Source organism: Syngnathoides biaculeatus, chromosome 2, assembly GCF_019802595.1.
Source record: "Syngnathoides biaculeatus isolate LvHL_M chromosome 2, ASM1980259v1, whole genome shotgun sequence".
Lineage (NCBI taxonomy): Eukaryota > Metazoa > Chordata > Actinopteri > Syngnathiformes > Syngnathidae > Syngnathoides > Syngnathoides biaculeatus.
In genome coordinates, this window is record NC_084641.1 from 8,912,365 (window position 1) to 8,936,015 (window position 23,651).

At 41.2% G+C, this 23,651-nt stretch overlaps 2 protein-coding genes across 33 annotated transcripts in view; both read left to right on the top strand.

The window, feature by feature from the left end:
• Positions 1-6,393, top strand: part of LOC133506655 (microtubule-associated protein tau-like) — a 42,511-nt gene extending 36,118 nt beyond the window's left edge. For 8 of the 16 annotated variants that reach the window (XM_061831090.1, XM_061831064.1, XM_061831125.1 and 5 more), the window contains 8 exons: positions 36-153; positions 964-1,020; positions 1,366-1,673; positions 2,685-2,777; positions 3,094-3,186; positions 3,636-3,717; positions 3,807-3,919; positions 5,178-6,393. In XM_061831090.1, the coding sequence (XP_061687074.1) occupies positions 36-153; positions 964-1,020; positions 1,366-1,673; positions 2,685-2,777; positions 3,094-3,186; positions 3,636-3,717; positions 3,807-3,919; positions 5,178-5,387 (1,074 nt within the window). In that variant the 3' untranslated portion in view covers positions 5,388-6,393. The remainder of the gene's footprint in view (positions 1-35; positions 154-963; positions 1,021-1,365; positions 1,674-2,684; positions 2,778-3,093; positions 3,187-3,635; positions 3,718-3,806; positions 3,920-5,177) is intronic. The other 8 variants (XM_061830995.1, XM_061831020.1, XM_061831003.1 and 5 more) reach the window with 5 other exon arrangements.
• A 1,455-nt stretch (positions 6,394-7,848) lies between these two features.
• The window catches only part of LOC133506582 (protein unc-80 homolog), a 61,003-nt gene continuing 45,200 nt past the window's right edge, over positions 7,849-23,651 (top strand). For 15 of the 17 annotated variants that reach the window (XM_061830857.1, XM_061830871.1, XM_061830907.1 and 12 more), the window contains exons 1-15: positions 7,849-8,088; positions 8,320-8,368; positions 8,662-8,818; positions 9,892-10,235; positions 10,419-10,542; positions 10,621-10,685; positions 12,663-12,808; positions 16,983-17,256; positions 18,962-19,096; positions 19,175-19,391; positions 19,824-19,964; positions 21,286-21,554; positions 22,414-22,731; positions 23,163-23,294; positions 23,417-23,564. In XM_061830857.1, the coding sequence (XP_061686841.1) occupies positions 7,997-8,088; positions 8,320-8,368; positions 8,662-8,818; positions 9,892-10,235; positions 10,419-10,542; positions 10,621-10,685; positions 12,663-12,808; positions 16,983-17,256; positions 18,962-19,096; positions 19,175-19,391; positions 19,824-19,964; positions 21,286-21,554; positions 22,414-22,731; positions 23,163-23,294; positions 23,417-23,564 (2,611 nt within the window). In that variant the 5' untranslated portion in view covers positions 7,849-7,996. The remainder of the gene's footprint in view (positions 8,089-8,319; positions 8,369-8,661; positions 8,819-9,891; positions 10,236-10,418; positions 10,543-10,620; positions 10,686-12,662; positions 12,809-16,982; positions 17,257-18,961; positions 19,097-19,174; positions 19,392-19,823; positions 19,965-21,285; positions 21,555-22,413; positions 22,732-23,162; positions 23,295-23,416; positions 23,565-23,651) is intronic. The other 2 variants (XM_061830923.1, XM_061830960.1) reach the window with 2 other exon arrangements.

A 23,651-nucleotide genomic window follows, 5' to 3' on the forward strand; every position in this document is an offset into this window, starting at 1 on the left:
TATCTCTTTGTGTATGTGTGTGTTTTGGCTTTTAGGAGAGAGCATACCGTAGTCCAGAGAAGAGGTCATCTCTTCCCAGGCCGTCCAAGTCACTGACCCGTCACCTTCCTGCAGCTGAACAAGAAGACAACAGCACTCCCCCCAGGCCAACCTGTAAGCTACGCCAGTGTTTCACAACCTTTAGTGAGCCAAGGCAAGGCACATATTTTACATTTAGAAAAATGTCATGGCAGACCACTAAGCAAAAATGTCACAAAAGGTACATGTGCTGAAATAGTGATGACTTCGTTTTGATTCAGTCACATTTGTGAGGCTTAACACTTCCCCACAGATGCAGAAAGAACTTGGAAATTATAACTTTCAAACCAATTCCGTCAAATTCGATAATCTCTCCCTCCACTTCCGATGTTTTGTCTTGGAAAAGTGGTTGGGTTTTATTAATGTCTCCAAACAATCAAAGTCAGTGATTTCCCCACCTCATTAGTATGTTGTGAGAGATCAAGTAATCTGTGGATTATTATCCAATTCCACTTAGTTCATCCCAAAATGATTATTCAGTTATTACAAATAATGTAACTTTGTTTGTTTACAGTATGGTTGTTTGCGACTTATTGGATAATAACGGGAAGAAAAATTAAAATCCTACTCTACCAGACAACAGAAAGTGCACGTAACCTGTAATAACCTATGGTCAGTTATGCAGCACAATAGTAGCTTTGTGCTCAACTAAACTGGCCAAGATTTTCCAATGAGATGATTGATTTATGAATGAATTATAAAGAGACACTATACATTCTCAGGATACATTTTGTTTCATTTTTATTTAGGAAGTGTGCAGTCATTATGATTTTTTTTTAAACTAAAAATGTGTGTCTTGGTTTGAGAAAGGTTGGGAAACATCTGGACAAGTGATGACTCACCATATTTATCCATCCCACTACCCCTGCCACCTTCCTTCTCTAGCTATCAGCTCTGAAGCCAAAGTCGACTGCAGGTCTGGGAGGGGCCCTAGTATGGCAGGTAGTGCTTCTTTAGCATCATTCCAACCTTGTCAGCAACATTTGGTGAATGCTTTTCTGTTGATCATTGGGTTGGCAGGTCCTCCACAACTTTAAGCTTGTTTCTGTTTTTTTCTGGGTAACACAGGACAGTAATATTTATTCACCATCTGTTTCTCCTAACAAGGGCCGCGAGCTGATACAGTATTATCTATTTTCTACTTTCTATTTTACTAGGTTGCAAAGTTATTTTGCGTCACAGTTCCCTGTGTTCCTATTATCACCATCACAACTCAACCATCACACATCTTTTGTCTTCTGCCCTCTAAAGACTGATTCTCTTTTTTTCTTTTTTTTTTCAATTCAGGTACGGATTCTGGACGTTCCTGGTCAGCCCGCAGTGGAACTTCTACCCCTGGATCCTCTGCGGTCACACCTGGCACACCCCCGAGCTACTCCCGCACACCCGGCTCACGTACCCCCGGCAGCCACACGCCCAAGTCCTTCAGCGTTCTCCAGGAAAAGAAGGTTGCGATAATCCGCACCCCGCCCAAGTCCCCGTCCTCAGCCCAGCGGCAGTTGAAGGTTGTCAACCAACCCTTGCCTGACCTCAAGAATGTCAAGTCAAAGATTGGATCCACCTCCAATCTTAAACACCAACCCAAAGGCGGACAGGTAACGATCCGCTTATCATACTTATAATTAATGCGTGAGGGAAAATTGGCATCTTTCGTCTATTCTGACGGAATATTGGCAGATTTCTTTACAACAGTATTTGATATTAAGAATCCCTATGCATTGTAAATGTAAACTCTGCATTTGCTTTCAGTTTGCTTGAGTGCTCTTTGCCCTTTTTCTAAGCCTCTTCTCAACTCTCACTTCTTCATGTCGACACATTCTTAAATTGCCAGAATGTAAATGATGCAAAAGCGCTGTATGACTAAGAGAGTTTAAAACACATTTTACAGAGTATGAAAACCAAAAAGCTACATTAAAAAAACAGGCCAGTTCACATGGCACAAGTGTCAAACTCATGGCACGGGGGTCAGAACCCACACACTAGATCATGATATGCGGCTGGGCCCACAAAAGCAAGTGTGTCTAGTTCATATTTCTTGCTAAATGGGTTGTGCTTTTCTGAAATTGAAAACTTTCCTCACTTTTAATAGTATTTTACAAGGTTCTTTTTTTAAAATAAATAACGTCTGAACTAAATAAATGTTGAATAAAACTATATTGTAGTATCCATAAATTTTTGCATGCCACAGTTTTTCATGTGTTCTGATTTTAAATGTAATTTGTTGTTAATAATGCATGTAGCAATCAATTGCAAGGGCAATTGTGTATAATATGATGACGTCATGAGACAGTATTTTTTTTTTTATGGACATAACAGCCCTCTGAGGGTAGCCTATATTTTGGACCATAACAAAAATGAATTTGGCACAAGTGTAAAAGGATCGATTGCATCTTTCTTTCACCTTTCTCTGTCTTATACCGCTAATACCTTCTAGTAGCGTATGTTATGGATAAACTAGGAAGAAAATAAATATAAAATAATAATAATATAATAAAAGTATAATAACTCTAAATACATGTTAAATGTAAAAACACATTGCTAACTCTCTGCACATATGACATTAAGGGACACATAGGTTTTTTTTTTATTATTTGTTTTTGATCTAGGTGCAAATTTTAAACGAGAAGCTGGACTTCAGACATGTTCAGTCAAAGTGCGGCTCCAAGGATAATCTGAAGCACACGCCCAAAGGAGGCAATGTATGTACGGCTCTATCTCTTCCTGGTCTTTTCCTTTTCTCCTTCCAGTTTGGGTCCTGCCGTTCCCGTGCAATCTTTGTGGTTTGCACGTTGGGCAGGTCGCATTTTAAAAGATTTTCTTGAAACGAGTGTGGTTAAAATGAGCTGAAACGCTGCCACTGTGTTGATAAAAATGCCGTTGAGGTTTTAAAAGTGGGTCACATTCACTGGATTAGTTTCTGGTTGGAGAGGAGCATCTTTGGAAGCCCAATCCCTCTTATGGTTGCCATTTATTTGTATAAAAACAAAACAAAAAAAAGTCCCTTGTCATTCCCAGGTCATGATTCCAAGTGTTAAACTGGACTATAGCCACGTCCAGGCTAAATGTGGCTCCCTGAACAAAATCCAACATGCCCCAGGAGGAGGAAACGTGAGTTAACGTGACGATAAAGAAAAAAAGTGACAATAATAATAGGTATATGTCCATGTTTAGAAAGCTGTCTTGGAATTGTAGTTTTACACTGTACATTGGAATCCTGAGATTGTATTTTTTTAATTGCTTTACCTAACACAAAAGCCATGTCATTCAATCAGTTATAGTACTATGCAATGCAAAATGCACAATAGTTAATGTGTCTGATGGAAGATTAAGTAAGCAAAGCACTACACAGCTTCCGTGTTCAGTGTTCACCTGACATGTGCGCTTCCGTGTGCTGGCATCGCCCTCTCTTGTTTCAATTGAGTACAAATTAATCTGAATTCATCCTCATGCATGTCGTGCCACCCCGTGCTTATTCAGAGATCATCCCAATCGCATACTGCGGCTCTTTTCCTCACTGTAAACACAGATTGACATGAGCACTCCACCGCTTCCCACAGGTCCAAATCCAGAGCAACAAAATGGACTTAAGCCACATCACTTCGAAATGTGGCTCCATGTCTAACATCCACCACAGGCCAGGTAGATGCACGTGATCAATTAAAGATGCACTGTAACTAAAACAAACAAGAATGATTTTGTAATTGACCTCCTCACTTTGTCAATCCGAGGCGGAGGGAACATTCGGATCGAGAATGTGAAGCTGGACTTTAAAGACAAAGCCCAACCCAAGGTCGGCTCACTGGACAACTCCAGCCACATGCCAGGAGGCGGGAATGTGATGGTAAAATGTCACTTTTAATTGGGCCCCCATGTTTGTGTGTGTGTTAGAATACTTTTTTTTTTTTCAACCTTTCCTGTTCAGATGCTTGGTCAGGCAGAACAGTTCAATATTATATGGTTTTCTGCACTACAGTGGAATTTTATGAACTTCGACTGTGGTTATTGTGTGAATTCTGAAAGGCTCATGTTATTATGCACCAAAATTATTTCTGATAGTATTACTACTCTCACTACTTTTTCATTGCTTAATTACGTCTACATTTCTCAACAGATTCAAGGTTTTCAAAATTCCACACATTTGAAAAATCCCCAAATTTCCCAGAATTCCACATTCTCCACAAAAACATTCCTTCAAAATGGGACATCCCCATCATTCCCATTCCCAATTTAAAATATTTCTCATTCAAACACCACAAGAATTATTGACACTGTTCACTCCTCCTTTGACATTTCACAAGCAATTCCAATTTCAAAATATTCAAATCATTCAAGACACCCTGGAAAGCTATTACTATTATTACTACAATTACTGAATTAAGATAAATTTTACATTAGTCCCACATTCTTTCCCATTTCTTGACAGTTTCAAACCATTGCAAGTCTCACATTCTGCATTTCCACGTAAACTTGAGCATTTCAGCATTTGGACACTTCTTCTTCAGAAATTGCATTTAGTTTATATTGTGATGATATCGATTCATCCATCCATCCATCCATTTTCTTTGCCGCTTATCGTCACAAGAGTTGCGGGGAGTGCTGGAGCCTAGCTCAGCTGTCAAGGGGCAGGAGGCGGGGTACACCCTGAACTTGTTGCCCGCCAATCGCAGGGCACATAGAGACAAAAAGTCACACTCACAATCACACCTAGGAGCAATTTAGAGTGTCCAATTAACGTTGTATGTTTTTGGGATGTGGGAGGAAACCAGAGAGCCCGGAGAAAACCCACCCAGGCATAGGGGGAACTGCAAACGCCACACAGGCAGGGTTGAGATCAAACCCTGTACCTCAGAACTGTGAGGCTTTACAGCTACGCCCACCTCGCCGCCTATTGTGATGGATATTTATTGGTAAATGCAGTTACACAAAATGAAGTTTGAAAGGGGACACACGGAAAGAAACCTGACTGTTTAATATAGATAGAACTCGACTTTTATGTCCTTTATGTGACATTGTAGGAGTCATATTGTTTTATTTTGGTGGTGGTGCCCTTTTGTGTGTTTTTATGCTTTTTATTCGAATCTTTGCCATCTTGTTGTCAGATTGAGAGCCACAAGCTGAACTTCCGTGAATCTGCCAAAGCTCGAGTGGACCACGGTGCAGAAATCGTTGTCACACACTCCCCAGGGCTGGAAATGGGAGGCACCTCGCCTCACTTGTCCTCCGCAGGCAGCCTGAATCTTCTAGAGTCTCCACAGCTTTCCACACTGGCCCAGGATGTCACCGCCGCACTGGCCAAGCAGGGTTTATGAGCAGCTCGCTCTGGGTCTCCCTCCTCCCTAACAGTTTCATTCAGTCAAAAGCATCCAGTGTTCTCCCGCGACCCACTCCAGACCCTCCACCCCTGCAGTTCTGCTTTCTAGAGGGATGTAAAAAAAAAAAAAAAAAAAAGACAAATTCTTCAATTATTGTTAATCCACTCGCTATACAAATTACTGTTCTCTTCCTTCACGGGCCGTTTGTGTACTTGTGCAGAAAAGGCCGTATAAGATTGTACAGGGTTTTTTGGTTGTTTATTATTTTATTTTTTTAAGTGTTGCTGCATTGCTCTTGCATGTGGACCACTCTTGAAGTTAACTCACTTTGCAGCAACTTGGAAAACTGTTTGAAACTGTGATTAAAAAGAACTACTAGCTTTTAATCTGGGAGTCAGATGAGCATGTCTGTTAAAAGAAATACTGTATGTGGCAATTAAAGAAAAAAAGATGGTTTGTAGTGGTTTTATGATATGTGATGACCTGGTTAAAAATTTGTGTTTTTATATTTCACTGTAGTTTGTACGTTGGCTATGGCTGCAGTCCTCCAATGGAGTTATTTTATTTCCTGTAAATGAATCATTGTTTTTGTGCTTTTAAATGACTGTAGTTCTTGAGTATTCAAAAGGGTTTTTTTTTGGAGGAATGTGAGTTTAAAGGCCCCTCGTATCTTTGTGGCCTTTTCTTCTGCTAGAGACAAAGGGAAAATGAAAATGTGCTCTTGTGTAAAGAAACATTCCATTTAAAAAGAGTGTATGTGAGTGAACCAGTCTGTTTTACAAAAACGAAGGATGCATGGTACTCTTGACTTGTGGCTGTAAGGATTAATTCAGAACTGTTCTAGTGTGTTCTCCGCTCACTGTTGTGAATGTCCCACCCTGTCTGGCACCTGTCCTCCAGTGTTTATCTCTACCTGTGTTTGTGTATTTAAAATATGTTGTTTGCAATGTTGTCATGGATAAATGCTCACATGGAAAACCAATTATAAGGGAAATAAAGAACACTGAAAGTACTTCACGCTTGCCTTGTCTTTAAATCAAATGTGGCTACAGTATTTGTTCAGAATGCATTTTGTATGTACTCGACACTTCAACAATATCTTTATTTGATAGAACAATTGCTGACAATTTACTGATGGATTTTTTTAAAAAGACAATTCTCTTAATATCAATCCACTTGCTATACTGTTTTGTTCTACATCTATAAATGTATATGTTGACTGTTAGTGTAGAGTTGTGTGTGTGTGTGTGTGTGTGTGTGTATCTATATCATAATTTGGCTCTTACGAGTAACCTAAAAACTAACCACAGCTCTCTTTGTGATGCGGTTATGCACAAACACAGTAATTGTTAAAATGTTGCCAAAAAAAAATCGTTATTATTTTTTGTACAGGGAGAATATTTGATGCAGGTCTTGTGTTAAATCACTGTATATATTATGCGCATAAAGTCATGATGTTATGGTTGGATGGTGTATTTACATTGTTTCGGTCTTAATCTATTTTTTATACAGTAGTGTACTAACTTATCATGGTCAGACTTTTTCAGTTCTTGAAGCCCAAGCATTGTCTTACCCTAAATATTAACGTTGCTACAAGTCAACATTATGGAAATATATCTGTGCCATAAAGTTAGGATTTGGAATGGAAGGAAACCAGAAGTACCCGGGAAAATTCCACACAGATACATGGAGAACATGCAAACTCCACACACATAAGGCCAGATTTGAACTCAGGTCCTCAGAACTGTGAGCCAGATGTGCTAACCAGGCATCCACCTCGTTACTCAGATTTTAATTTACCATTATTCATTTCTAAAACTAAACTTTATGACAGAAAAAAATCACTTGGAAGAGAAAATGACATCTAAAAAAATTCAGGGTCACAAATACGTCTGACTTAAAATTCAAACACAGCTGGCACAGATGTATCATTCGAGGTCAACATCTGGGAAAAGAGAAGCAATCCAATTTTTCTCAATACATCCAACTTCCAACCAATCAATTCAACTTTTAACACAGAAATGCAAATTCATGAATGGAGATTTGAACTTGGAAATTCAAAATTCTTAATTCAAACTCCGAATTTCACATACAGTGATTAATGTATCCACTTTTGGTGACATTTTTGCTTGGTGGTGTGCCATGAGATTTGTTGTTCAGTCAAGTTGTAAAATAGGTGCCTTGGCTCCATAAAGGTTGGAAATCACAACGATAGGTCGCAACATCCGGGTAACTATGAAAGGGAAGCGATCCAAGCTTTCTCAAATAATTTTACTTCAACCTCTAACAAAAAATAAAAATAAATGTAAAAACCCCCCATCAAATTCCAATCCAAAACTCAAACAAATGGCAAGATTCGCTTCCCTCCAACACACATGGAAGCGCACACTCAACGACTTTCGGTGACCTTTTCTCTGTCGCCGCGACGGTGATGGGCGGCTCTGAAGTGTCTTCAGCCCCCCCCCCCTCCCCCCCTCCCCCATCTACCTCCCTCCCTCCCTCCACACGGTGACGGACACTTGCAGCCATTTTACGCAGCACGAATCCAATCATGTCATGAGACAAGCTCGCCGCTCACCTGAGCCAGCAGCCGTCGCTGCTCCAACATGGTGAAGAGGAAAAGCCTGGACGACGACGAGCCCGAGTGCGGGAAAGGAATCCCTTTCCCCATCCAAACCTTCCTGTGGCGGCAGACCAGGTTAGCCTCCACTATTCATAACAGGTGTTTGTCGTCGTTGGAATCAGAACAGTTTGGTAGGGGGACGGAAAATGGTGCTGGGGGGTTCAGATAAGGACGATAAAACAAACGGTTTTTCGCGGAGAACATTGCCGGTGATGTCACAGCTGGCATTGAGCACCGACGTTCGCGAATGAGAATGAATTGCCCCCACTAGATGTTTTGACTGTGTCGCTGTTCGTCTATTTCCAGTGCATTTTTGCGTCCGAAATTGGGGAAACAATATGAAGCATCTTGCGTGGTAAGTCATTTTTTAATATTGCCATATGACCAGTATAAGCAGATAATCTGTTTTGGCTTTAATTCACCTGCAAATCAAGTGCACTCTTCATTTTGCATTTAGCAAATTAGTTTTGTCCGCTTGCTTCCTCCTATTACCCGGCAGCCAGAACTCATATCCATTATGATGCCTGGCAATATCCCCTGGGATCTACACAGAGCTGCCACTGTCCCTCCTATGGGCCTCGCCTCACTGGAGACTGAAGAAAGAGGCTTTGGTTCCTGTCTTATGTGTGCCCTCTGCTTCCCCTCTAGTCCTTTGAGCGGGTCCTGGTGGAGAATAAGCTCCACGGCTTGTCGCCGGCCCTGTCCGAGGCCATCCAGAGCATCTCCCGCTGGGAGCTGGTACAGGCTGCTCTGCCGCACGTTCTCCACTGCACCTCCATCTTGCTGTCAAATCGAAACAAACTGGGTGAGGCTACCAAGTTATTGCCATGACCTGCCTGTGTTAGCTCTAGAATTAAATGCAGCTATAACAAACGAGTAGATAAACCTGTTTGGGTAAAATTGGACTACGATAAACCCTTGAGGATTGCTGCATAATGGTGCAAAAAAAAAAAAATCGAGAGTCGTTCATACCCCCATGAAAACTGTTGATAATATTGTAGCGCAACACAGTAGTTCAAACCACAGGTGTCACACTAAAGGCTTGAGGACCTGATCATTGTATCCAGTTTAAGAAAGCAAATCATGTGCGTCGACTCAATGTTTCTTGCTAAAATACCAAAATTGCAAATTGTCTTCACTCTGAATAACATTGAGGCAGTCCAAGCATTTATTGTTACCAATGACCCTTTTAAAATGCATTGAATAGCTGAGCTTTTTTTTGGGGTGGGGGGGCTTCTGATTTTAAAACTCCTCATCTAGCAATTTGTGTTGGAGTGGATAAAAAATAATATAAGGCGATTGGTCATACATTGATATGGGTTGACAGTCATAACGGCCCTCCGAGGCAAAACAAAACTACGATGTGGCTGTGACACAAGTAAATTTAACACCCCTGGTTTATACCACAAACAATGATCCCAAAACACTTTTATCATTTTAAACTTCTCTTACATTACCCTTAAAAATGAATGTCACTTGAACTGAAAGTGTGCATGCACTTGAATTGGAGACACTCAGTAACAACCCAGGCTAAAGTTGAACACAAGTATTTTAGAACCTCATTAGAAATGTTTCACTTTCACAATACTTCCCAGACCCTAATTACTAGCACCGTATATAAGATAAGTCTTTGGTGCCATCTTGTGACAATGTAGGGAACTCCAGAAAACACCATAATATGCAGATAGGTTATTATTCATAATCATCATCATTGGGAAAATAGACATACTATCAGCAATTTTTTAATGTAATTAATTGTCTAGTAACCCCTGAAGAGGACATTTGATGCTTGAATTCAAACTGTAGATTTTGTCCCAACTTTTTGCCATTCTTGTAAAATTGTGTCAACATCAGCTGCTGTCTTTTGACCTCTGGCAGGTCATCAAGACAAACTGGGCGTGGCCGAGACAAAGCTTCTCCATACGTTGCACTGGATGCTATTGGATGCCGCCCAGGAGTGCAACCACGAGCCCAGCCTGGGGCAAGGTTGGTCCGCCGGTAGCAGTGGCGGCGGCGCCTTCATGCAGCCCGTCAGAAACCAGGGCTCATCTTCAGGTGCTCCAAGCTCCTGCTCCAGTTCTGTCTTAGGGGGATTGGGCCCACAGCACGGCAGTTCCCATCTTGAGGAGGATGAGCACACTCGCACCAAGTTATTCCACAAGAGCATGGCCACAGTGGAGCTGTTTGTCTTCCTCTTTGCTCCGCTCATTCACCGGATTAAGGTCTTGGGTCCATTTCACAGCCTAACATACACACTCACGCTTCGGGCTCAGATATATGTGAATCAGAACATTGGTGTATCTCGTAATGGTAACAGGCAGACCATCTGATTTTATTCATCCACAAGATTAATTGAACAATTATTTAATCCGGTACACTTTCTAAATATGCAACCTTTGGTGCAGGAGTCAGACCTGACGTTCCGTCTAGTCAGTGGTCTAATTATTTGGCAGCCAATGTGGGAGCACCGCCAGCCCGATATCCCTGCCTTCACTGCCCTCATCAAACCCTTCCGAAACATCGTGACTGGTGACTGGAAATCACCTCTCTGTTTTCTAGATGAAAGAAGAATTTGGGTTTGTTAATTTTCTCTGTCTGTCTCACCAGCAAAAAGGAACTCCCCAGTCATCAACCAGTGCAGCCCACGTGTGTCTGGAAACCCTGGTCCTATGGTGAGTGTTTTGAAGACAGATCTTGAAAGAATGTGCAAATCAGTCCAATGTCAGACTGGTTGGGCCCTATTTCTACTGTGCAGCAGCGACAAATTAGACCACTGTTGGTAATTTTGTGGATCAGCGCACCCCCAGCACATCTAAAATAATAATTTCCTTTGCTAAGCCAGGCAAGCCAATTGCAAACAGTTGAGTTAATGTATGGTTCAGTCTCTTGCATTTGGACTCTTTGACAGAATAAGATTCGATTTATTAACCCCCCCCACTACCACCACCCTTCGGTTAGTGAACGAAATGCTCCACTGACTGCGCCGCATCTTCACTGATGTGGGTACAAGTGTGTTTACGAGTCACAGCCGAAAAGTCTCACTATGGTAGAGGGCAGACGACAGCATTTTTCCAAGAAAAAACTTATTTACTCGAGTCTTGGGGATCAAAGGATGCAAAGAAGTGCAAGCAGACCATGGGCTGATGATGTCAAGTTGGCTAAGGAGCGGAGATCATGTTGTGAAAAACTTGTAGATTGCCTCCCCATCCCAGATCATAGCTGTGCCATCCAGTTGCCTAATTTCAAAATTATAATAATAATTCATTTCTACAATGATTCAGAATGTTTCATGCCAGTTGTTCACATATTTATGAATGGAATACTTCTGACATCTGCCACACATCCAGCAAGCTAAAGCTAGTTAACTTAAAAACTAAACTCACTAAGGCTTAAAGCAGAAATTACACTAGGTCTGGACAGGCATCACCTTTTTGCCCAAAAAATTATCATTGGCAGGCGCATCTCCAAAGACATATGATCACTGTACAGCGAATGTCAAATGGAACACACAGCGAGCTTTGTGCTTGCATGCAAATCAGGATTAGGCCAGCATTTGCACCCCGCTGCTGATGCACGGTACATGAAAATAGAGCCTAATGTGTTCAGGGAAGAGGCTTCAAAAGGCAAAGGCATTCTTCCATTGCAGGGATGGGAATTAGGGTAGGGTCGCAGATAATGATTTTTTTTTTTTTTTTTTTTTAGGGGTGAGACAATATGGGGATTTACTTTTATATTCAAATTACTGAATGTGTTTCTTCTGGAAAGCAATGTGAATGTATGCCTCTTCCATTTTCACATTACCAATCAATTGAAAATGTATGAGAGGCCAATATGGCTTAAAATACTCAATGGGTATTTATTTTTTTTTTAAACGTAATCAGCATTATCTTTTTCGTCTTCATTTTTGTTATTGCTCATTACATTCTGCTCCAACCCCCACCAGAGGAGAAAAAAACTTGGACGTGCCCTCCATCATGCATTACTTTTGGAATGACTCAACACTTGACCCAGATATTATGAGTGTTTTATTGATTCAGTATTCAATTCAGATTTGACGTGGCACTGCATATTTTTGAAACGGTATCATATGTTGTATTTTTCCTTGCCTTTTGTTTAAAAAAAATATATATATTTGTAAAACAATAACTAATGGGACACACCAGGTATACACAATCCAGTACAAAAGTAATGTCCAGAAAAAAATAAACGTCTAAGTTTATTCAAATGAATTTTGGTACTAATATACAAAAAGTTTTGGTTTTGCATGTGAGTCAACATGGTATTATTGGATTTGTCCAACTTCCAGAAGTCGGTCTGCTCTCCACCCACCACGAGTCAGGAAGGAGTCTGATAAGGAATTAACAGATTGACAAACAAACACAAATGCAAAAACATATACATTTGTTTGACTTTTATGAATAGTGAAGCCTTAGTTGAGTTGTTGGCTCTATACCTAGTGGCACTCCAGTTGACTATGATCATATTGGGACATTTGGCCGGTATCAACCAGGCCTTGTGGGCACACTAATATTCATTAGCCCCCAACATCCGGGAGCATTAATGTTGTTAACTGAGGTGGAAGCAGGAACCTTTACAGCCTTTAATCATCCACAGATCCTTGTCTCTCAGACTTTCTGTGCCTTCTGCAGGGCTTTCAGGTGGTTTGTGAGGCTGGTCATTCCGATTCTTCCTCCTCCCCAGCCGCAGGGGAGCACAGTTGCCGCCGTGGTAACTCTGTGGAGAAAGGTGGACCTTCCCAGCAACCTCCACCAATCAAAGGACCATCCAAGAAAAAGTCAGTTCTGTTTCAATTAAAAAAGAAAAAATCATTTACAGCCATCAAACCTCAAACTGTAGACATTTCAATTCAAGGTCAGTTAGACATAGTATGTAACTTCAGTTTCAGTTGTCATTAATTTTCTCACAATTAACATAAATTGTGGAGCCTCTGTCTTGCTCATGTTACCCAGCACCAATCTATGCTTGTTTCATGTCTCCACACTCATGTTGTTAATCCGTCCAATAAAAACCAACTGCATGTTCCTTATTATTGCCCATATGCGGATGCTTGCATGATGAACGATTCCTTCCGGAGCAGCAGTGACCCACGTCGACCCCGTGCTGGTGCTATCGCCTCACTGATGGCTGAGCATTTAGTCCTACAGATATCTCTGCAAAGCACACAACGCGGCCCACTTGGCCACACGGAAAGCTAACGTAACATTGTCGCTCTAAGCCACGCTGTCTCCTCGTGTCACATGGCCTCAGCTTGAAGGAGTATTTGCCCACATAACCGGGGTAATTGTGCTGAAGTAACGTGCTGGCAGTGTTGCCTGCCTGGCTGGGTTTGAGCTGCCAGCAGCAAGTCTGGCAATACGCAGAATTCCTCGCCAGACTTTGGGGTCAGTCTGAGTGTATTTGGAACAGATAGGCAGCTAATGGTAACTGACATCTGACATTGTCTCGATTTTAACAATGTGCAAAGGAATAACTAAATGACTTGTCCGATTTCATGACTGTGTTTTGTGACTAGTGTGCAGCAATTTCTTCCTTGCATGTTGGTATTGTAATGTTTGATTACAACTGCGCATACACAAACACACACATTTGTGGGATATTGTCAGGTTCTTGTGGTGGTGCTTGGACAGAAAGGTAGAGGACCCATTTGTGCAACACACTCATGAGGGGGACCACAGGAAAAGGGCAGAGTGTGCAAGAAATGGGGAAGGTGAACTAGGAAACACAGGTGGTATGTGACGGGGTGAAGAATTCAAAACTGAACGAGGTGATTTGAGGAAAGTTTGGGATGTGATTAGATTGGTGTGGGATAAGGTGTGGAAATGGGTAATGACCGTGAGCAATACAAAGAGGCAGCTCTGTTGTGAATAACGAAAACCTGTAAGTAACTGTCTCGTATTTGCTTATAATGGTTACTTTAACTTTTAGGTAAAAAATGATTTTCCCAAAACACTTTGTTACAAAGTCATTTTGGATTTTCCTGAAAAGATAAATGATTTATAGATGAGTGAGCTTTATATCAGCCGTACAGCAAAAACATACAGTGTACTCTGTCGCACCTCGTAACAATACTTACCTGTAACTCAACATAAACTGATCTCAGAATAGATATATTAAAAACTTTATCAACGCTATTACTCCTTTCTTATGAGCAAGGGCTTTGGCATCACCTTGTCCCATCTTAGGTCAGTGAATAGCTCTGAGTAGGTTCCACACAAAAATAAATAAATGGGTAGCAAACTGCAAACAGGAGAGGGTACACGTGTCACACAAGATAAAACTGCTTGACTTAAAAATGTTAACACTAAGTGTAACGCCCTGACTACACCCACCACCCCACAAAATACAAAAAAAAAGGTTGACATGGTGAAGAAAAACACGAGATTTGACATTTCTCTTCCACCCTCAGGCAAAGGAAGAAAGATCATCACTATTTTAAACACCTCGAGATAACCGTACATCTTAGAACTAGTTTCATATCTACGATTCACACTTGAGTATACACACCTCTCAAGTGTACAATCATTTTAGCTCATGTGATTTTTGCAGTTTACTCATCCTGCAGCGCCACACATCTCTTGCTCACTGACTGCCTGCTGGCGGTTAGGCAGTTTCTATGGCAACCACAGACTGCTGTACTGTTTCAACGAATCAGACACTGCGAGTGTCTCAAGTGGGGTGGGTGTTTTCCACTTGTATCCGTGGCAACCCACCACACAGCAGCAGGCTAGACATTGAAACATGACACAACTCCCTTCTGTTGTCCGCTCCCTAAGTGATTTTTGTAAACGTCGACTATTTGTATTCGTATCATTTATTGCAGCCACCAAGATTTAATGCTGTGCTCCATGTCTCTCCCTCGCTCTCGTGGTATCAATATGTTTCACCTCAGTGAGTGGCACTTAGTACGCCTTGGAGCTTACCGACTGCTGACCTTCATCTCGGTTTATTAATAGTGGCGTCACATAGGCTCAACTGATGATGCTGGAGGGGAGCTGGCACTTATTTAACACCCTACTATTCTGTATTAGTTTGAAATGAAGCAATGTAGTAGGCTTTGAAAGGGCTAAAATCAGAAGCTACCATAGAACAGCAGGGTGTTTTGTCAAAGCTCTTTATGATGTACGGTGTGCCCTTGCCCATTCACGGTTCACCGTTCACGGCCCCGCATATTCATGGATTTTGGTCTCCATGTTTTTATTTTTTTAAAGTACCATATTTTCACAATTGTTGAGGTCTTAAATTCTCTTCTAAATAGACGAGGCACAATGTGGTGGCCCTCATGTGCACAGTGAGTTCTGACATTTACAAATATTGTCATGTGGCTTGTCCAACAAAATACACTTAAAAACACTAGTTACACTGTTAGCATGCATGCGAGCACACGTTTTAGCATGTATGTACAACTGTATTCCACATCTGTAACCAGAAGAAGCTTACACTTCCCAACACACACATCCTGTGTAGCCAGGTCTTTAGTGACGATGCTGTACACACTCAGTGTCACATTGAAACAAAAATTATCACAGCAAACAGAATAGCATAAATATCCATCCATCCATTTTCTTTGCCGCTAATCCTCATGAGGGTCGCTGGGAGCGCTGGAGCTTATCCCAGCTGTCATCAGGTAGGAGGCAGGAGACACCCTGAACTGGTTTCCAGCCAATCGCAGATAGCATAACTCACATATAACAAAATAAAAGAATGACTCAAGAAGATACTGAAACAAAACATGCACTTTAAACTCTATTTACATGCTCCCAGCATCCTCCATTGATCTTTAGTGCTGCAAAGCATACTGAGAGCATGTAAATTTGCATGTTATTCACAAGAGTGCAAGGAACGTCACCCCCGCGAATAATGGTGTAATACTGTATGTTGATATGATCCTTCTCTGTTGAAATGTACAGTTCATCTTGTTTTTTTTTTTCTGTAATCATAGACATGCCCCACTAACAATATTGGAACAGTGAGGTCATTCATTTTTCTTTTTCGCTGTGGACACGTTATCATTTATGGGCACATTGGCATCTAGGCCTGCATTTCATATATCATTGAGATAACAGAATTATTGGGAAAAAAAGACCATATTATTAGTTGAAAAAAAAAATATTGGAAGACATCGACTCAACAAACTGAAATGAAAGACTATTTATTTGCAAATATTTGCGAAGACTCATTCATTATTTCCATTTTCCATGGGACTTTTACATTATTTTGAGGAGATGGCGTTCCACACTTCCGCTACAACCTTTTTCAATTGTTTACTCTGGGGGATGGTTCTCCCGTCAGTCTCCTCTTTAACAGACAGACTGCAAGGCCGATAGGTTTTAAAGTCTTTACCCCTTTGAACTCCTTTGTTGTTTTCATAGTGTTCATTTTTAGGGGGAGGGGGGAGGCTTGTTATCTTACTACATGGCGAATGCTTTTACAGTTTAGTTGCCTTTTTCTTTGAATTGGTGGACACATTTCTGTGTCGATGTCTTTGTTTTTCCGCTTGCATGTGTTAAACCGAATAAGATTAATGAGGCCATCCTAAAAGAAGCCATGACCTTCCTGCCTCCGCTGTTTAACCGATGAACTTGTACATTTGGGATCATGAGGAGATATTTTCTTTCTCAAAGTTTTAGCCTCTCTGTCTTGTTCGTAAACATTTATCCTTGTTTTGACAATGAACTGAATGTTTGACTTTTTAAAAGCTATGATCCTTGAGATCAAATATATGGAACCAGGAAGCCTCTTTTTGTGTTTAATATGAGAGGAATTTTCTTTTACATTTTATGGTAAAAATATTTTGGGTCATCACATGCATATAACCTTGACTGAATAATTACAGCTTTGGAAAGCTCACCTAAGGAGGCAACAGTTACTGGTGTTGCAACTTGACAAACTGCAAAGAAACAGGACACATAAGGGTTCAAACTATACATTCCTGATTGCCTTCCTTCCAGGACATCAGCCCCTGCTGGTGTGCCAGCATCCTTGTCTCAGCGTGCTCGCTATGCCACCTACTTTGATGTTGCCGTGCTGCGCTGCCTTCTGCAGCCCCACTGGACAGAGGAGGGGGTGCACTGGGCATTGATGTACTACCTCCAACGCTTGAGACAGATTCTGGAGGAGAGGCCTGAACGTGTTCCTGAACCACTGGTCGCACCTCTGCCACGCCCCCGAAGTAGCTCTATGGTGGCTGCCACTCCCTCACTGGTCAATACCCACAAAACCCAGGTAACAAACATAAGAACAGACAATTTCACACACCTGTGAAGTGTAGTACCATTTTATTTCCTGTGATTGTAATTTGATGTAAATTAATTTTATATTATCTATTTTTTATTTTTACAGTATGTGTGTATGTGTGTACCACTTTTCACTTCGGAGACTCACAAACTTAAAATACACAAATATGAACTTATGACTGGGTCGGCAGCTGACTTGAGGCTCATGGTAGGATGTCAGCACCTCTGGCCTTGGGTGGGCCTCGCTTCTTCACCTTCTGTGCCCCCTTTTCTCTGTGGTCTTCCAGCCAGTCGGGTCATGCCGGATCCGCAGGACTCTAGACTCTTACTTCACGCACTGCACATTTTTATTATTCACTCTGTACATACCATATTTTCCGTACCATAGGGCGCACCAGATTCTAAAGCACAGTCTCGATTGTGCAGTCTATTTCTTTACTTAACACATACATAAGGCACACTGGATTATAAGGATCTAAAGCATACAGTCTACAAAAAAGGTAATAGACGCAAAAGTGCCTTCCTCTCACCCCTCTTGTCACTCTCACCTGTCCTTGCTCAGAACAAGCGCTTAAAATTTGCTTGGTTTTGAAGGGCTTTGACTGTTTTCGCGTGGTGGCTGGCTCCTGCGGTGGGGCTCCCATGCGCTCATGGTCTGGTGGCCATGACCCTCCCTTTAAAAAGAAATGGACAGGACCGGTCTTTAGAACCAGTTGGGGTGCTTCATTTTGGTTTGGGGACCATTCTCGGCTGGCATCCCCTGGTTGGGTCCCCCGCTGGAAGGGCTCGCTGAGTTGCCCCCCCACATGCATCCATTTCCCATACCACTTACCGTCAGTAGGGTTGCCAGCCAATCACAGGCCACATACAAACAAAAAAACATTCACAAAAAATACAAAATAATAACTCCCTGTTACACAGGAAAACTGTTCCAGCACAAAAGATATACAGAGCCACCATTTTGAAATGCCATGCAGCTGAATAGGACAGGTTAGGGATTAGACATTCTAAATTAAGACACCAAAAGTTGACCTTTTTTAGTATTTTTACTACTTTTCATTTTCCATATTTTCCAAATAAAGGCCCCAAAATGACTATTTTAATTTGGGAATTTTCTCATCCATAATTTATAAAATTAAACAAAATCTGTTTTTAGTTTCAAACATACAGCACATATAAATAGTAAAATAAGAGAAACTACAGTCATTATTTTGCTGTAGTATCCTTTTATTTCCATTTCTTCTAGAACTGTACATATAACCAAATCTTATTGGAATAGCTGCCTAAATAAATGTTTTTTACTGCTTTATAGACATATCTACAAAGTATATCTGAAATGGAAGTATGTTCCATAATTTCAGGGCAACAACCTGCAATGCTATTACGCATTTTCAGTCTTAAATCTTGTATGAGGGTCATTAAATAAAAAGCAGCAAGCAAACCACAGTCATCTAACGGGACAATAAATTGCTCAAGTATGTAAAAACATGAACACTGAGGGCTTTGTCAGTGTTTAAAAACATTTGTACTGAATCCTGAATCGAACAGCAAGTCAGTCCAAGGATGACAGTTAAGGGACTGTGATATGCATAATGAACATATGCGTGCCAGACAAAAGACTATTAGCAGCATTACAAACTAAATGGAGATGAGTGAATGACATTCATAAATGTTTAATGTTTGCATCTTTGCAGGACATGAGTCTTAAATGCAATGAGGAGGGCAAATCTCTCAGCACTGAGACATTCACTAAGGTTTCCTTAACCAACCTTCGTCGCCAAGCAGTTCCTGACCTTTCATCTGACCTTGGCATGAACATCTTTAAGAAGGTCAGCGAAATGTACAGACTGTGAATACCAATAAACAGGAAGCTGTTTTTAGTGGGAAGTCCATTTTTTTCCTTTCAGTTTAAGAACCGGCGTGAGGACCGTGAGAGAAAGGGGTCCATCCCCTTCCATCACACAGGGAAGAAGCGTCAGCGCCGCATGGGCGTCCCTTTCTTGCTCCATGAGGACCACCTTGATGTCTCACCCACCCGGAGCACATTCTCCTTTGGGAGCTTTTCTGGCCTGGGCGATGATCGGCGCACTCTGGACCGCGGAGGCTGGCAAGCCACAATCATGGGTATGCACCGAGTTCTTCATATTGACAATAGAACAGGACTAAGAATCCCAGCTCCTCAACCTCGGTTATCCCACTTTCCTTGTTCAAAGGCCTCCTCACTGACTTCCTTGTCGCTGTAACATGCAAAATAAAAATAAAAAATACTACCCAGTTGAAGAAGAACTAAATTAACAATAAAAAGTCTGTGCAACCTGTTAAATGAAATTTGAGCATCCTTTTCTTTTTTGTTCACAAACAAAATAAAAATAGAACTGAATAGAATGCAAAAACCCATTTTTTTGTAGTATCCATGATTGCTTGTCAACACACCAATGAGACGACTCATTTACTGTCCTAGGAGATCGGAAATTCTTTACACAAAATCACTAACCTCTTTCACTCCTCTTGACAACAATTTACTGGATTATTTTTTTCTGCTGTGGCAAATTGCAGGTAAATTCGCACGTCGGGGCAGCACAGACACAGCCGCCGATGCCGACAGCCTAAGCACCAAGCACTCTCATTCCCACCACTCGCTTCTCAGAGACATCCCCGACCACTCAAACAGCCACAGTGAGAATACTGTCAAAGAGGGTAAGGACCTCATGTGTCAGTTTGTTTCATTAAATGTCTATGTATTGCTGAATGCGTGAAATATACGGCTATCTTTTTTAATACTTTATTTGTTCTGGGTTTATCTTGTGCAATGCAATCTTTCAGGTAGATTTGAATGCTTAATTTTGTTCAGTGATTTTTCTTATTCTTTACACAAATTATTCATTAGGAAGCTATCTCATAGTTTTTCAATCCCAAATGAAATTTACTCTGTAGTCATTGTTGCATACCACACAGAGAACCAGATCAGACAAATGCAGACATGACCACTGTTGCCAGTTCCCTTGATAAAATAACGTGCTTACTTTACTTGTTACTGTACTTGATCTTAAAAGGAGCACAGTTACTTTGCTGATTTTGATTTGGACTTTTTTTTTATTTGATTTGAAAGGAACTAAATTGGGAAAAATAATAACTTCAGTTACTTTTGGCAGATGCCAAGAAGCTGTAATATCACTTAACCATAGTACAAAAAAAGCATTATCTTAACTGTACCTATTACTTGGTAATGTACACATGTATGGAAGTAAATATATGGCACCAGGATTTGAATTTAAAATACCACTGAAAATTTCGTGTTGTAAAATTGACATTGTTATTTCAAAGTGATCACATTTTCAATAGCTGTATTTCAGTTTAACTTTTAAATGTTAACAAATTCGCCATATAAAAAAATTCAACCTTTAAAATTCAAATGCAATATTTTCAGTCTCCTGAGATTCAACTGGCTACAATTCGCTGTCTGAAATTCAACTAGCTGGACTGCCTGGGTGTTGGGTACTGACCTGAAGTAACCCTGCCTTCTTAACACTGAATTTAGACAGGGAATTTCAGACAGCAAATTATACCCAATTGAATTTCAGACAGCGAATTGTAGCCAGTTGAATCTCAGGGGACTGAAAATATTGTGTTTGAATTTTTTTGTTTGACTCACCAGCTACAAATTGCTGTTTAGTGAGAGACATTGATGAATCAAAAGTAACTAATGTTGGATGAAAAAGTAACTGTAGTGCAATTACTTTCCAATGAAAAATAAGGCGTTACTTCTCTCTTTACTCAAAATGGCGGATTTAACCTGTTGCTCTAAACTCAGTCAACTTTGTAACATGTTAGTGGCATCACACAAAATGAAGGAAGCGACGTCACATCAATGGCTTAGTTGCTGGCCATCTGAGTTTCTTATCAAATGTTTTCTTGGTTTCTAATGACAAATATGGGTTTGAGGGGTTATGGCTCCATTTCAGGGGATCAACAAATGATGGACACTGCATTTTGAGCTTTTTTTCTTGTACCTGTACAGTTCGATCCCAGATTTCCACAATCACCATGGCTGCGTTCAACACAACCGTGGCGTCCTTTAATGTAGGCTATGCCGACTTCTTCACTGAGCACATGAAAAGGCTCTGCAACCCTGTCGTCATCCCGGAGATGCCTGTGGAGCCACTGGCCTGTGCCAACCTTCCTCGCAGCTTGACTGACTCCTGCATCAACTACTCCTGCCACGAGGAGGGCGACAACATCGAGGGAACCAATAACTTTGTCCTGAAGAACGGAATGTTGGACCTCACAGTAAGTGACAGCAAAATTGTGGGAATTTTCAAAGCTGATTATCTATCTATCTATCTATCTATCTATCTATCTATCTATCTATCTATCATCTATCTATCTATCTATCTATCTATCTATCTGTCTATCTATCTATCTATCTATCTATCTATCTATCTATCTATCTATATCTATCTATCTATCTATCTATCTATCTATCTATATCTATCTATCTATCTATCTATCTATCTATCTCTATCTATCTATCTATCTATCTATCTATCTATCTATCTATCTATCTATCTATCTATCTATCTGTCTATCTGTCTATCTATCTATCTATCTATCTATCTATCTATCTATCTATCTATCTATCTATCTGTCTGTCTGTCTGTCTGTCTGTCTGTCTGTCTGTCTGTCTGTCTGTCTGTCTGTCATCTTGTTAAATGGCTAAAACTCTTACAAAAAGTAACACGAGAGTGTATAAATTGTGCATATGTGCACAATATATGCTGTCACGGTTGCATTTGCATTGTTGGGCAAAGGGTTTCATAATTGCAAACTTGACAGGTCTTAATAGATGTCCAACTGTGTTTTTTGTTCCGAGCTGAATTAATGGGGTGTAATGGTTGTGTTAAAACAGATTTAGTCAAATTGAGGTTTAAAATTGTGGTCTTTGTTGGGACTTTATGCAAAATCAACATACAAGTTCATTAGCACGATGAGTGCATTGATCTGGCTTAAATCCATAGTGTGCGTGTGGGTGTGCTTGCGTGTGTGTGCGCGCGCACATGTGTGTGATATACCGCGCATACTTGTTATATGTACTCCGTATAGGAAAAAGGATTCCTTTTGACATGTTCCTCTTCCTCTCGTGTGTTAGGCTGTGCTGCGTGCCCTCTACGCTGTCCTCAGCCATGACATCAGCTCCAGGATCTGCGATGTTGCACTCAACATCATCGACTGCCTGCTGCAGCTGGGCGTGGTGCCCGGGATGGGCAAAAAGCTGTCCAAGCCTGACAACAAGGAGAACGAGGAGGTGCGAGCCAAGGACACAGTTGGCCACAATCTAGGAGGAGGAGGCGGGGGAGGAGGTGGCGGAGACGGTGGCAGCGGGGGAGGAGGCGGAGGGGGTAGCGGTGGAGGAAGTGGGCAAGGGAGCAAGGATGACATGAAGAATAACAAGGACAATGACGTAAAGGTTAGTTTGTCAACAATCCCCATTACAAATACACTGAACTGCTGGTATTTGTGGAGGATGTGACAATTAGAAAAAAATTGACAATTCACTCAGCCCCACTTGACGATTGGTTTTTGAGGACAAAAAACTTTACTGCGCTCCACAACTTATCAACAATTTTGGGGGGCATAAAATATGTTGCTTGTCGGCCACTGCTGGAAATGGCAGAGTCACAAGGGTGGGTGGATGGACATTCCATTTTCAGACTAACAAAAACCAAACAGATGTACAAAATCAAAAGCAAAAAAAAAAATTTAAAGTAAAAACTCAAATCTTGTGAAAACTGGTGCATACAAAAACCGAGGTTCAACTGTGTTTGCTTTCTTTATTGTGCTCTACTGATTGGGCGAGCAAGTAGTTAATTGTTTGCGTCCTTAAAAATACGTCAACAGGAAGAGAGCTCTTGCCTCAGTCCTCACCGACTGGCCCTCTCCATGCTCATCAAAATAGTAAAGTCTCTAGGTTGTGCTTACGGATGTGGCGAGGGACATCGTGGCCTTTCAGGAGATCGTCTGAGGATGCAGGTCAGAATCACCTTTACATTTTTCAGCATATTGGCCTCTTGTGTTGTGATGATGCTTCAGCATACCCTGTCATCCGCTCACATTTTTCTTAATGTGAATATTTTATAACTCTGTACTGTCAGGCCCAAAACTGCCTGACCAACCTTTACAAGCTGGACAAGCTGCAGTTTCGCCAGACAATGCGGGACTACGTCAACAAAGACTCCCTGAATAACATTGTGGACTTCCTTCATGCTCTGCTGGGCTTCTGCATGGAGCCTATCACCGACAGTGAGTATGTGCATTTGTGAGAGGCAGCCACAAAAGCCCTCAGGATAGAACGCAGGTCATTCCGTCAGGTTGTGCCTCAATTTTCTT